The 13,846-nt window shown below is 35.8% G+C and overlaps 1 protein-coding gene across 1 annotated transcript in view; it reads right to left on the bottom strand.

Annotated features, from left to right (window-relative positions):
* NEGR1 (neuronal growth regulator 1) overlaps positions 1-13,846 on the bottom strand; it is a 932,106-nt gene that overhangs the window by 391,458 nt on the left and 526,802 nt on the right. Inside the window, exon 3 of the mRNA XM_003921414.4 lies at positions 8,845-8,970. Within this exon, the coding sequence (XP_003921463.1) occupies positions 8,845-8,970 (126 nt within the window). The remainder of the gene's footprint in view (positions 1-8,844; positions 8,971-13,846) is intronic.

The following is a 13,846-nucleotide window of genomic DNA, read 5'->3' on the forward strand; positions in this document are numbered from 1 at the left end:
TTGCTGAGAATGATGGTTTCCAGGTTCATCCATGTCCCTACAAAGGACACGAACTCATCGTTTTTGATGGCTGCATAATATTCCATGGTGTATATGTACCACATTTTCTCTGTCCAGTCTATCATCGATGGGCATTTGGGTTGGTTCCAGGTTTTTGCTATTGTAAACAGTGCTGCAATGAACATTCGTGTGCATGTGTCCTTATAGTAGAATGATTTGTAATCCTTTGGATATATACCCAGTAATGGGATTGCTGGGTCAAATGGGATTTCTATTTTTAGATCATTAAGGAATCACCACACTGTCTTCCACAATGGTTGAATTAATTTACACTCCCACCAACAGTGTAAAAGTGTTCCTATTTCTCCTCATCCTCTCCAGCATCTGCTGTCTCCAGATTTTTTAATGATTGGCATTCTAACTGGTGTGAGATGGTATCTCAATGTGGTTTTGATTTGCACTTCTCTAATGACCAGTGATGATGAGCATTTTTTCATATGTTTGTTGGCCTCCTGTATGTCTTCTTTTGTAAAGTGTATAGAGGCCTTAGAGGAAATACAACATATCTACAACTATCCGATCTTTGACAAACCTGACAAAAACAAGCAATGGGGAAAGGATTCCCTGTTTAATAAATGGTGTTGGATAAACTGGCTAGCCATGTGCAGAAAGCAGAAACAGGACCCCTTCCTGACACCTTACACCAAAATTAACTCCAGATGGACTAAAGACTTAAACATCAGACCTAACACCATAAAAACCCTAGAAGAAAATCTAGGCAAAACCATTCAGGACATAGGCGTAGGCAAGGACTTCATGACCAAAATGCCAAAAGCAGTGACAACAAAAGCCAAAATAGACAAATGGGACCTAATCAAACTCCACAGCTTCTGCACGGCAAAAGAAACAGTCAGTAGAGTGAATCGGCAACCAACAGAATGGGAAAAAATTTTTGCAGTCTACCCATCTGACAAGGGGCTGATATCCAGAATTTACAAAGAACTAAAACAGATCTACAAGAAAAAAACAAACAAGCCCATTCAAAAATGGGGGAAGGATATGAATAAAAATCTTATTTCTTCTTTATATTTAAATCAGAAGCTTCATGTATACTTGTCAATATTCTCCAGAAGTTTAAAGTGATTTTTAGCTTCATGGTAACCTCATTTGTGAGCAGCTATGTGAAATACATTTTCAAGAATCATAAAGAGGCCCCTTATGGGGCCTCTTTATGATTCAGGAACAGAGTTATAAATTCTATATGGTTCATATGATTTGACAGTGTCCTCACCCAAATCTCATCATAAACGGTAGTTCCCATAATGCCTATGTGTTGTGGAAGAGACCTGGTGGAGGTAATTGAATCATGGGTGTGATTACCTCCATGCTGTGTCCATGATAGTGAGTGAGTTGTCATGAAATGGGATGGTTTTACTATGGGGCTTTCCTCCCACTTCTTTTTGTTGCCATCATGTGAAGGATTTGTTTTCTTCTCCTTCCACCATGATTATAAGTATCTTGAGCCTTCTCAGCCCTGTGGAACTGTGAGTCAATGAAATCACCTAGTCTTGGATACATCTTTATTAACAGCATGACAACAGACAAATACAGTTAATTGGTATTGGTAGAGTTGGGTGTTGCTATAAGGATACCCAAAAAAGTAGAAGTGACTTTAGAACTGGGTAACAGGCAGAGGTTGGAACAGTTTGGAGGGCTCAGAAGAAATAGAAAAATATGGGAAAGTTTAGACTTCCTAGAGACTTGGAGGGCTCAGAAGATGGGATAATACGGGAAAGTTTGGAACTTCCTAGAGACTTGTTGAATGGCTTTGACAAAAATGCTGATAGTGATATGGAAAATGAAGTCCATGCTGAGGTGGTCTCAGATGGAAATGAAGAACTTGTTGGGAACTGGAGCAAAGGTGATTCTTGCTATGCTTTTGCAAAGAGACTGGCTGCATTTTGCCTTTGCCTTAGAGATCTGTAGAATTTTTAACTTGAAAGAGATGATTTAGAGTATTACCAGAAGACATTTCTAAGTGGCAAAGCATTCAAGAGGATGCAGAGCATAAAAGATCAGAAAATTCACAGCTTGATGATGAGATAGAAAAGAAAAACCCATTTTCTGGGAAGAAATTCAAGCCTGTTGCAGAAATTTTCATAGACAACAAGAAGCCTAGTATTACTCATCAAGGCAATGAGAAAAATGTCTCCAGCACATCAGAGACCTTCATGGCAGCCCTTCCCATCACAGGCCTGGAGGCTTAGGAGGAAAAAATACTTTTGTGTGCCAGGTCTAGGGCCCCTCTGCTGTGTGCAGCCTAGGGTCTTGGTACACTATGTCCCACTGCTCCAGCTGTGGCTAAAAGCCCAAATGTACAGCTCAAGTTATTGCTTCAGAGGGTAGAAGTCCCAAGCCTTGGAGGTTTTCATGTGGTGTTGGGCCTGCAGGTGCACAGAAGTCAAGAATTGGGTTGGGGAACCTCTGCCTAGATTTCAGAGGATATATGAAAAAGCCTGGATGTCCAGAGAGAACAGGAGTGGAGCTCTCATGGAAAACCTCTGCTAGGGTCAGTGCAGAAAGCAAATGTGGGATTGGAGCCCCCAAACAGAGTCTCCACTGGGTCACTGCCTAGTAAAGCTGTGAAAGGAGGGCCACCATCCTCCAGACCTCAGAATGATAGATCCACTGACAGCCTGGACCACTTTGTGCCTGGAAAAGCCACAGACACTCAACATCAGTCTGTGAAAGCGGGAGGGACGGGGGCAGTACCCTGTAAAGCCACAGGAGTGGAGATGCCCAAGGCCATGAGAGCTCGCCCATTCTATCAGCATGACCTGGATATGAGGCATGGAGTCAAAGGAGATCATTTTGGAGCTTAAAGATTTAATGACTATCCTATTGGATTTTAGACTTGCATGGGGCCTGTAGCCCTTTTGTTTTGGTCAGTTTCTCTCATTTGTAATGGATGGATTTACCCAATTCCTGAACCTCCATTATATCTAGGAAATAACTAACTTGCTTTTGATTTTACAGGCTCAGAGGCAGAGGGGACTTGCCTTGTCTCAGTTGAGACTTTGGACTTGGACTTTTGAGTTAATGGTGGAATTAGTTAAGACTCTGGGGAATGGTTGGAAGGGCATGAATGTGTTTTGAATTGTGAGGACATGACATTTATCCTCTCATGTCCAAGGGTAGCATGAATTGTTTGACTGTGTCCTCACCCAAATCTCTTGAACTGTAGTTCCCATAAATCCTGTGTGTCATGGGAGGAAGCCAATGAGAGGTAACTGAATCATGGGGGCCTTAACCTCCATGCTGTTCTTCTGTTAGTGAATGAGTTCACATGAGATCTGGTGTTTTATAAAGGGCTTTTCCCCCTCTTCACTCTGCATTTCTTCTTGTTGCCACCATGTGAAGAAGAACATGTTTGCTTCCCCTTCGGCTATGATGATAAATTTCCTGGGGCCTCCCAGTCCTGTGGAACTGTGAGTCAATTAAACCTCTTTCCTTTATAAATCACCCAGTCCTGGTATGTCTTTATTAGTAGTGTAAGAATAAACTAATACACCAGTCAAAAATGTAAACACATTTCAAAAGCATATTAAGAGCTAAGAATATGGAATGTTTAGAAGCCATAAACTCTGTCCAGTGTTTCATACTATTCCATTTACTGTCCATATACCAATTCTGTGAATTGGGTAAAATTATTATTGCTGTTTTGTATTTGAAGTTTAAGGATGCTCACAATTTTTTCTAAGATATTACTTTTGGTAAGAGAAAGATCTAGATCTCAAACTCAACTGAAATCAAAATTCATTATCTTAACCACTAGGCTCTACTGGTACCTTCTCATAAGTAAATTACTGGTAGAAATGAAATCATACACCTCATAGTAGGAATTCTGAGAAAACCTTGAACAATCTGAAACATAAAGAACCAGTCACAGATGAGTAGAAGCAGTAGGATCACATGTAAAGATCTATGAGCTTACTTGTATCTCCACTCATAGGACAACTGCCCTCCTATATTTTCCTTGAGATAAATATTTTTCTTATTAATTCTAGTGCTTTTGGCACACACACCAATTACAGGCCCTATTCAAGGCTTCTTGTTAGATAAAGCCAAGCAAAATATTTTGTATTCTTCAACCTGAAGTTATTTAAGGTCTTATTGTGGTTTAGCAGAATATCATAGGAAGTAGCCTAGACTTCTGAGTCTTTGATAATTTTACTATAAATCAGATAAGTAAATTTACATTTTTAAGCCAAAATGTAATGGTTGTAGGTATGAGTGTATGGTATAAATCAATTAAAATTAAATAAAATGGTTGATTCCAGAGATAAGACAGAAAAGACGAGCCTGACCTATTTTCTTATGCCAGAAAGCATACAAGTAAAGAAAATGATGGGGTCATGTCATAAGGACACAGGAGACAGATTTGGTGTGACCCCTACTGGTCAAACTAGGGACAATTTAACCAACAAAAACATTAAAGACTTTTCTGAAAGTTGTGAATCCATGAGTTCATGCCATAAAAATAAACAAACAAATAATAAATAGGAGAAAGTGGAATTATTATTTACAGCAGAATGTCAAATTCTAACTAGTAAAAGTAGAAGGACTGCTCAATCTAAAAAAAAATTATCAGTTGGATCATCAGAGTAAAGGTTGAGCACAAAAGAATCATCGATAATGTTAAATCTAAGGGCAGAGTTGACATAGAGTAGATACTTGAATGTCACAGTCTTAAAATCTCTTCCTACAGACTATTCATGGATATCATAGGGAAGAAAAAGGAATAAACTATATAGTGTGGAAATCAGATAACATATTGATTAACCAAAATGAACATCACAAATGAGAAAAACATGAATATTATGTAATTCAGGATATGATTCCATGAGAAGGATAGAATTTCACTTACTTCCATAAGGGCATAACTAAATATCTCATGAGAAAATATGAGACAATCCACAAATGAGAAATATTCTATTTAAAATGGGGTCAATATAGTGAAATCCCATCTCTACTAAAAATACAAAAATTAACTGGGTGTCATGGCACACACATGTGATCCTAGCTAATTGGGAGGCTGAGGTGGGCAGATCACTTAAACCTAGGAGATGGAGGTTGCAATGAGCCTAGATCACATCACTGCACTCCAGCCTGGGTGACAGAGTGAGACTTCATCTTCAAAACACAAGGGGTGTGGGGAGTATATACATTGTTAAAAAATGTCTATGCTCAGTAATGACAAAGACAGAAATTAAATTAAAGGGGCCTAACATGGTATGTCAACTAAATGTAATACATATTCCTGGACTGGACTCTGTACAAGACAAAAAAGTATTCTATAAAAAGTCTATTGTATCAGTTGACAAAATTAGAATATGTACAATTAATTGAATAAAAGTATGATATCGAGGTTAAATTTACTGGATTAAAAATTACTGTGGTTATGTGAAGAAAATGTCTGTTCTTCAGAATGAACGTGGAAATATCTAAAGAAAAAAATATCTAGAGATAAAAAAAGGTGGAGACATATGCAACTTGCCCTCAAATGATTCAGTGAAATAAATACTTAGTCTATCCACAGAGAATGTGTGAAGCAAATTGACAAAATCATGATGGATGTAACTGGGTAAAGGATACAGAATAGGCTTTGTATTATTTCTGTAACCTTTTAAAATATAAATTTGAATTTAATTCTCAAATATTGAATAGAAAAAATGGAAAAAAGAAATAATCATTGATAAAAGTGAACTGTAAGGAAGTTCATGTATACAGAAACATCTCAGGAAAGGTGTTTTTGGTGAAAGTACAGTTGAGTTGCAAGAATTAAGAAGTAGAATATCAACTATAGCTGGCTTCAGTGATATTTGTGATGTGGCTGAACACATAGCCTCATTTTTCTGTAAATTAGGGGGAAGCTCTATAGAGCTATCATCCTGCGACCAACCACATGTTATTGATTTTTAAAACTGGAATTGAACATGAGTGAGTCAGGAAGAATTACCAAAGGCATTAGTAAAAAATCTAGATGAATCAGATATATACAAAAACTAGCCATTACTTCTCATATTGACATGGAGCATATCTATCTCTGTTTTTATTTATTTATTTTTATATCTGCTTTTAACACTAAACATGTTCACATTAAATGCTGTTTCAAGACACCTTTTCTTTCATAATTTAGCAAAAGACATGAAAACATGCAAAATACTGATGTTTCTTAGGCAAAATACAAACAGATCAATGACGTTCATAATTTTGCTTTTAAATATAAATTAATAAGTCAAAAAAGCTAATAGAATTATCACACATGTTCCTTAAAGCAGAAACTCCAGTATTGTGTATTTTATGGTTTTTCCTTTAGGTGCTGTGTATTTGAATGTAAATCATTAATAAATTATAATTGGAAATTATTGGAAGTATTTATAAAAATAACTGCCCGGTCTAGTTATTCATTGGATAATAGTTAATATTTATGCTAATTTTACTCATTTGCTCACTATGGCAGGATCAGAAAAACAAATCTATGCACAGTTTAACTTATAAACCCAATCTGTCTTCTTTCAGTTTCATAATGTTATCCATTATCATTATTCTAATAACTTCACTAACCAACATTCCTTTTTAATTAAACTAAAATGTGTCCAAGCACTTTAAAAAAGAAGGATATGCATGATAACAAGCACTGCAAAGCAGAAGAGTTAAACCCAAAATATTAATCTTAAATTATATGACGATAGAGATTCTGTGTTTCATTCTTTCAAAAATTATATTACCATATCAGATTTAAATTCCTGGAAGGATGATTAAGAGTTAGCTTTACATTTGCATATCAAGTTTTACTTTTTAAAACACATTTATGTCTATTATATTTTTTGAGTCTCACAATAGTCAAGGATTATTATCATGCAATTTTTGGAAGCAGGAAACTAGCTGGTGGTAACTACAGCTAAGAGAGGCGCACGAGGATTGGGAGATTTGATGAATAAGAAACTTGTCTTAAGAACACATGTATATAACTCCTTGTCCTGAATTTGCTGCACTTACATTCATGGAGACTTCTGCCAATAATTTCATTTTCACATATCAGTTTTATGATTTTTTAGCAGTTATAGAGAATAACGTGTTGGCAGTCAAGTGCACACTCATACTTCAGAAATATTGTAAGGGACACAAGGCATATTATATAAATGTATATTGCTGATATATTGATTTTTTCCCACAATACCAATACTAAGCATGTGATGTGGGTAAGACTCATTAGACCCACTGCATAAATGAGGAAATTGAAAGACACTTAAGGGTAAGTAATATTGAAGAAAACATCAGCAGATAAAATAGATGTTTCAATTGTGTTCGTTCTACATCTATATAAAAATGTGCCGTTCTGATTTCATTAAAAGCTGTTTCATTGCACCAGCCTAGCTCAAGATATTTTCACAAAAACCATACAACAAATAAAATCAAATTTCATTCATCTGAAATGAGGTCCTATTTATTAAAAATACCACTCTGACTTCCAGGGTGTACTCAAAGCTATGTAGTTCAAACTTTTAAATTTCACACAACTTGATAATTCTGTTAGCATTGTGACTTTGAAAACAGACTTGTTTTGATGATGATTATTGCCAACTTCCTAAAATTGACTTATAATATCTTTGGGAGGATGTGTACCATAGCAGGATCACTGGAATCCTATAAACATGTTACATGTTTCATTTCAACTAGCTATTGTACATTTCAACTTGTACAAGTTACATAAACTCTTGGATTTTTATATTCTTCATTGGTTAAATTTTAACTCCAAAATATTTGATTCAAAGCTGCAGTTTGAAATCAGACCCAGGAAACTCATAATTTGATTAACTTTATTCTTCCTTGATTATTTCAGCAGTTCGTGCTGACCTATCAACATGTGATTGCTGATCGAATCAATTCCTTACACATTTAAATGAAGACATTTCTCTTGTGATATTTTCATTTGAGCCTTTTGTCTATTGATTGGCGATTATCTAGCATAGGAAAGTGAAAATAACCTTGACTAAGGATCAAGAAACATACGTTCTATACTGGACTCTGAAAATTATTCATTTAACTTTTTTTTTTTTTTTTTTTTTTTGAGACAGGGTCTCACTCTGTCACCCAGGCTGGAGTCTAGTAGTGTGGTATCTCGGCTCACTGCAACCTCTGCCTTGCGGGTTCAAAGGGTTCTTTGCCTCAGCCTCCCAAGTAGTTGGGATTATAGGAATGCACCACCACCTGGTTAATTTTTAGGGTTTCACCACGTTGGCCAGGCTGGTCTCAAACTCCTGACCTTAGCCGATCCGCCCACCTTAGCTTCACAAAGTGCTGGGATTATAGGTGTGAGCCACTGCATCTGGCCCATTTAACTTTTAGGAATCACAGTGCGTTCAGGTATAAAGAATAAGTATAAAAATATGCATTTTGGCCAGGCGCGGTGGCTCATGCCTGTAATCCCAGCACTATGGGAGGCCAAGTTGTGCAGATCACTTGAGGTCAAGAGTTCAAGACCAACCTTGCCAACACGGTGAGAATAGCTTGAACTTGTGAGGCGGAGGTTGCCGTGAGGCGGAGGTTGCAGTGAGACGGAGGTTGCAGTGAGACGGAATCGCGCCACTGAACTCCAGCCTGGGTAACAGTGTAAGATTCTGTCTCAAAATATTAACTAACTAAATAAATAATAAATAAATGCATTCTGCCTACCACATGAGGAAAATACAAAAAACATAAGTTGATTCTTAAGTTCTGAACAACTGAGTTTACAGAATAATGAACAGCACAAACAACATCAGTGCATTCCTACTTTACCTGATGGGGAGATGTGTCGCCAAGAAATGGAAGGCTCTGGTTTCCCAGTGGCCAAACAAGTAAGGGTGACGTTGGTTCCTTCATTGATGGTCATATCATTTGAGATGTCATATATCTTAGGAGGAACTGAAATGACAAAACATGCAGTGCTCAGAAAGAAAATATATAAAATTTTTTTGAACTACATATGATTAATTCCATAATATCATGCAACAAAGGTATGAGGGTGAAATTTATTTATGGCCTAGGGTCCTCACCTGAAATATGGATTCTCTAGAACCTCAAGACTTTCTAGAATTTTTTCTCTAATATTTAGATGTTAAATACCTCAGGATAAATGGAGTACTTAATAACAAAAATGTTTGAACATTGATTAAATTAAGTATGTATTATGAATGATTTGTATTAAGTAAACTAGAATATAACCGATCTATTTTATCCATGGATCCTCACTGTAATGACGATTTTCTTGTTGAAATGGTTAAATAAGAGTAAGTATAGAAGAAACTTAAAATAGCAGAACTGTTATTTCTACATGCTGATTTAAAAGCTGAGTGAGTTAGGACATATACATAATTGGGAGGTAAGATTTCATGGTCACAAAGGTATTTTGGGTTTCAGTTTTCTATCTGCCAGGTAATAGAGCTAGTAGAGCTGGACACAAATTCTAAGGACTGTGAAAGGTGGATACAATAACGTTTTCTTATCAGTAATGCCTGGCAAACACTGGTTGAAACGGATCACTTCAGGACTTCTCAGAACCTTTGTTATGTCCTTTTGCACTGTAAATCCACAAGAGTCAAGGGGGAAATATTATATTTTCTCTGATGTATTAGACTGTAGAAGTTTTTATCCCAGAATTTAATTACATGATACATTTGGGAAACGGAGAGAAGAGTCTCTAAACTAACTTCCAGGATTAAATTTCCATATTCTTTGGGAAACCAAATGTCTCACTGAATCTCCAAACAGCATGGGTATAAATCTTTGGTTCTCTATCGGCTAACTGCATTATTTAGGGTAAGTTACTTATCTCAGCCTCAGTGTCTTTATCAGAGAGCTGGAGACAATAATACTACATGTCCTATCTGGCTGCTATGGAGACTAAGTAAGTCAACAGGTGTTAAAGGACTTAGAAAAGCGCCTGACATCAGTGTTAGTTATTATTATTAAATACCATTAAATACATATATGATGTCTGAATTTCATTTTAGCACCACCCTTTTCCTATGCCTTAACATTGTTCTCAGAAATTCTTCACTTTTGTAGTGTGTATGAGTGACCGATGCCATAAATAAGTTTGGGCTGCTTTATAAAAATTATACTATGTTACTATTCCAGGTGAAATATAAATAAATGGCAATTACACACCTTGGTAATCATAGAAAAATAAGATTTTTACTGAATTATTTTTAATTGTTCCCTTCTTTGGGTTTCTTTATGCAAGACATATGTTTTCACAGTTATTTTTAAAGCTTGTAACTAACATCTGATGTGATGATAAATTAAATAACCCATACTTTGAATTTTGTTTTGACATTTTTATGGAGCCCAAACTCAGCCACACACACACACAAAATCAAAAATGGTATGATTACAAATATAAAGTAGTGTTTGATTATGTGTAACTGTTGATATGACTGAGGAGAAGGCTCGTTCCTATGTTCTTAAGTAATATACCATTGTAACTGTTTCTAAATGACATAGTTTAATTGGCATTTAAAACACATTATCATCAAACTCTTCAGTGAGATTTTCTCAGGAAAATAATAAAAATTTTAAAACCATCCCAAACAGAGGGCTCTTTTTAGCTGAACTGAAACAGAACAGAAATAAAAACATTAAAATACCCTAGAAGGAAAGTAAAAAAAAAAAAATGTACATGACACTGGTAAATAGGAGTGTTAATAATAATAAATTGACAACATTAAACTAAAAGTGTATTTTAGATATTTGGCTGTAGTTATAGGTTTGATTTAAAACTGTAAAATATATGTCTATATATATATAGAGAGAGACAGATATACACATATAGACGGTCACTGACTTACAATGGTTCAATTCTGTTTTTACTTTATAATGGTGTGAAAAGATACCTATTCTGTAGAAACCATATTTTGAGTACCAGTAAAACCATTTTGTTTTCATTTTTAGTATAGTATTTGAAAATCTACATGAAATATTCAACACTTTATTATAAAACAGGCTTTTTGTCACATGATTCTGCTCAACTGTGGTTAAATGTTCTGAGCACATTTAATGAAGGTTAGGTTAAGTAATGATGTTCAATATTTTAAGTGTATTAATTGCATTTTCAATTTACAATAGTTTTATTTGGACATAACCTTATTATAACACATGGAGCATCTGTATTAATATACATATATACACGCAAGTATATGCATATATAGCAGTGCCAACTATTTAAAACATTATATTGTACTTTTTTCCTTTATAGAGAAGATAGTATGTAGGGCTCCTAATCTCACCTAGCTACTTTGCTTATTTATTTAAAACATAACTGATTCAAGGTTGGACAGAGGTATGCATATGAAGAGAAATGTCATTAGAACATAAATTCTATCTTCGAAATACCATTATTTTGTCAATACTGTCTGATTACAAAACAATTTAGTGGGATCTTTACACATCTACATATATTTAAAGTGTTAAACTTTATGCTAAACTAATATTCAGCAATAGTATTTGACTACAAAGAGAAACAATTAAGTCCTTTAGCTATAAACTTAGATTTGACATTTAACTATAGGAGATTGTATAGTGTTGGGAGAGTGGTAAATTCCAGGTGTGACATGTCATTCTCAGTGATTACAATTGCCTTCCAGGGCCTCATAATTCAGGACATGCTACAGGGCACACACATCTGGAAAGAGGATGTTAGTAAGAGAAAATCCCTCTGGCAAGGCTCCTCTCCCCAAAATGCATCACCTGTTGGCAGCAGATGCAGTGTGTAAGAGGGCCAGTGAAATCTTTCACATGCACAGTGGCTTGTGGAGACAAAAACAGGTGTTGCTTTACTGAATATTCAAAACTATTGCATATTCAGTTTAAAACTTCCAACTTTTACTAACTATTATGAAGGGAATAATTCTGGATCCAAAGGAAATGCAGAAGTTTAAAGGCATAATACTTCTCATCAAGAAATTTAAATTAAGAGAGAAGCAGATAGGTAAGCAAATAAGAGAGGGCAAATATTTTCCACATTTTCCTTTCCCATTTTACAGGAGTAAGACAAGTTCAACAGGTATACCTTCTGGGTTCAAATCAGTAGACATTAATTTTGTATTGGTTTATTTTCAAGTTAATTATGTGGAATAGTTTACCCACAAAGTTATTGAGTGCAGTGCTATTTATAATAGAGGATGACAATTTTTTTGTGAGATGGAGTCTCACTCTGTTCCCCAGGCTGGAGTGCAATGGCTCAATCTTGGCTCACTGCAACCTCTGCCTCCCAGGTTCAAGCGATTCTCTTGCCTCAGCCTCCCAAGTAGCTGGGATTACAGGCACTTGCCACAGTGTCCAGTTAATTTTTGTGTTTTTCAGTAGGTTTTACCATGTTGGCCATGCTGGTCTGGAACTCCTGACCTCAGGTGATCCACCCACCTCAGCCTCCTAAAGTGCTGGGTTCACAGGTGCAAGCCACCACACCTGGCCAGGAAAACTATCAATAACCACAAGGTAGGTTATTAATATGTACCAAAGAAATGGCGGCATAGGGAATTGGTCAATTGGATGATGATAACCATTGTCAGCTCTGTCGTCAGAATAAGGTATGGTATTTGGATGGTCCCAGGGTGCATCACGCTATGAGGAAATGGAAGAGAGAAGAGATAATTCTACCCTGGACACAGGGGCAGGGAAAAACAATAATGTTTCAGGCTTCTGCAGATGATCAGTTCTGGTAGCCGTTCTTGGGTTAGTTACAATTTGTATATAAATGATGCATACACAGAGGTGGAAAGGATCTTTGATCCTTCTGAGCGTTTGTCATGTCTTATATGTATATGTTCCATATTCTAAGCACTTGCATAGAAAAACCAAAAACAAAAAAAGAGGAGAGTTAAAAATAACTTAGTATTCTAGATGTGTGTTCCTTTTCTATATATCTTATTTCAGACTCCCTCACATCCTTTTCTAAATACTTAAAATAATTTATGCAGAAAGGAGTAGATATATTTAATCAATTCAACAAATTTTAACCTATTAAAAACTACAGACTTTAAGAAGTATTTTGAATTGTCATGCACTTTAAGTACTTATGATCTAGGGCTGAGTTATAAAGAAATATATTCATCTAAGTGTAAACTGAATTAATATGCTGGAAATAATTATTATAATGTCATCTTCACTGTTTTCATCCTATGACACCATTAAAAAAAAACGATGAAAAGGCACACTTTCTAGATTTCATACTAAATCACAGAATATCTCTTTCCTAGTGAAAGTCTAATTAGGGATATGCAAGACTTTACAACTCCGTTCATAATTAATTGTTCTGCATTACCAGTTAGACAGATCCAAGAACACTGGAAGCTTTCTGAGCAACAGTGGTTGAAAGTACATTTAAAGGTTGTATTGAGTGAAATATATTTTAAAACCTCAATGTCCATTTAAATGAACTACTCTTGGTCCCTTACATTCATAACATGCTTTGCCATTACTTGTTCACTGGTCTAAAATTCAACTACTACTTAGCACCTGCTCTTCAACTCCTAGTCAGTTGGTTCCACAGTGAGGAGATAATGCATATTTACATGTATCTATATATTTAGATTCTCTAAAGATTACTTAGATCTCTTGTTAGTTTCACTTTCACCAAAAAATTAAGCGATTTGATTTACTCCACCCCCCTTCCCTCTTCTGAGCCATCCGTGAGTGTCTTCAGGCAGGGTATGAGTCACCTTCAGTAAGACAAATCTTAGAATGAATATCCACACCAGATTCTAATGACCTTCACACAGGCTACCAATTTGGATTATTC

The sequence above is a fragment of the Saimiri boliviensis genome, chromosome 11 (assembly GCF_048565385.1).
Source record: "Saimiri boliviensis isolate mSaiBol1 chromosome 11, mSaiBol1.pri, whole genome shotgun sequence".
NCBI lineage: Eukaryota > Metazoa > Chordata > Mammalia > Primates > Cebidae > Saimiri > Saimiri boliviensis.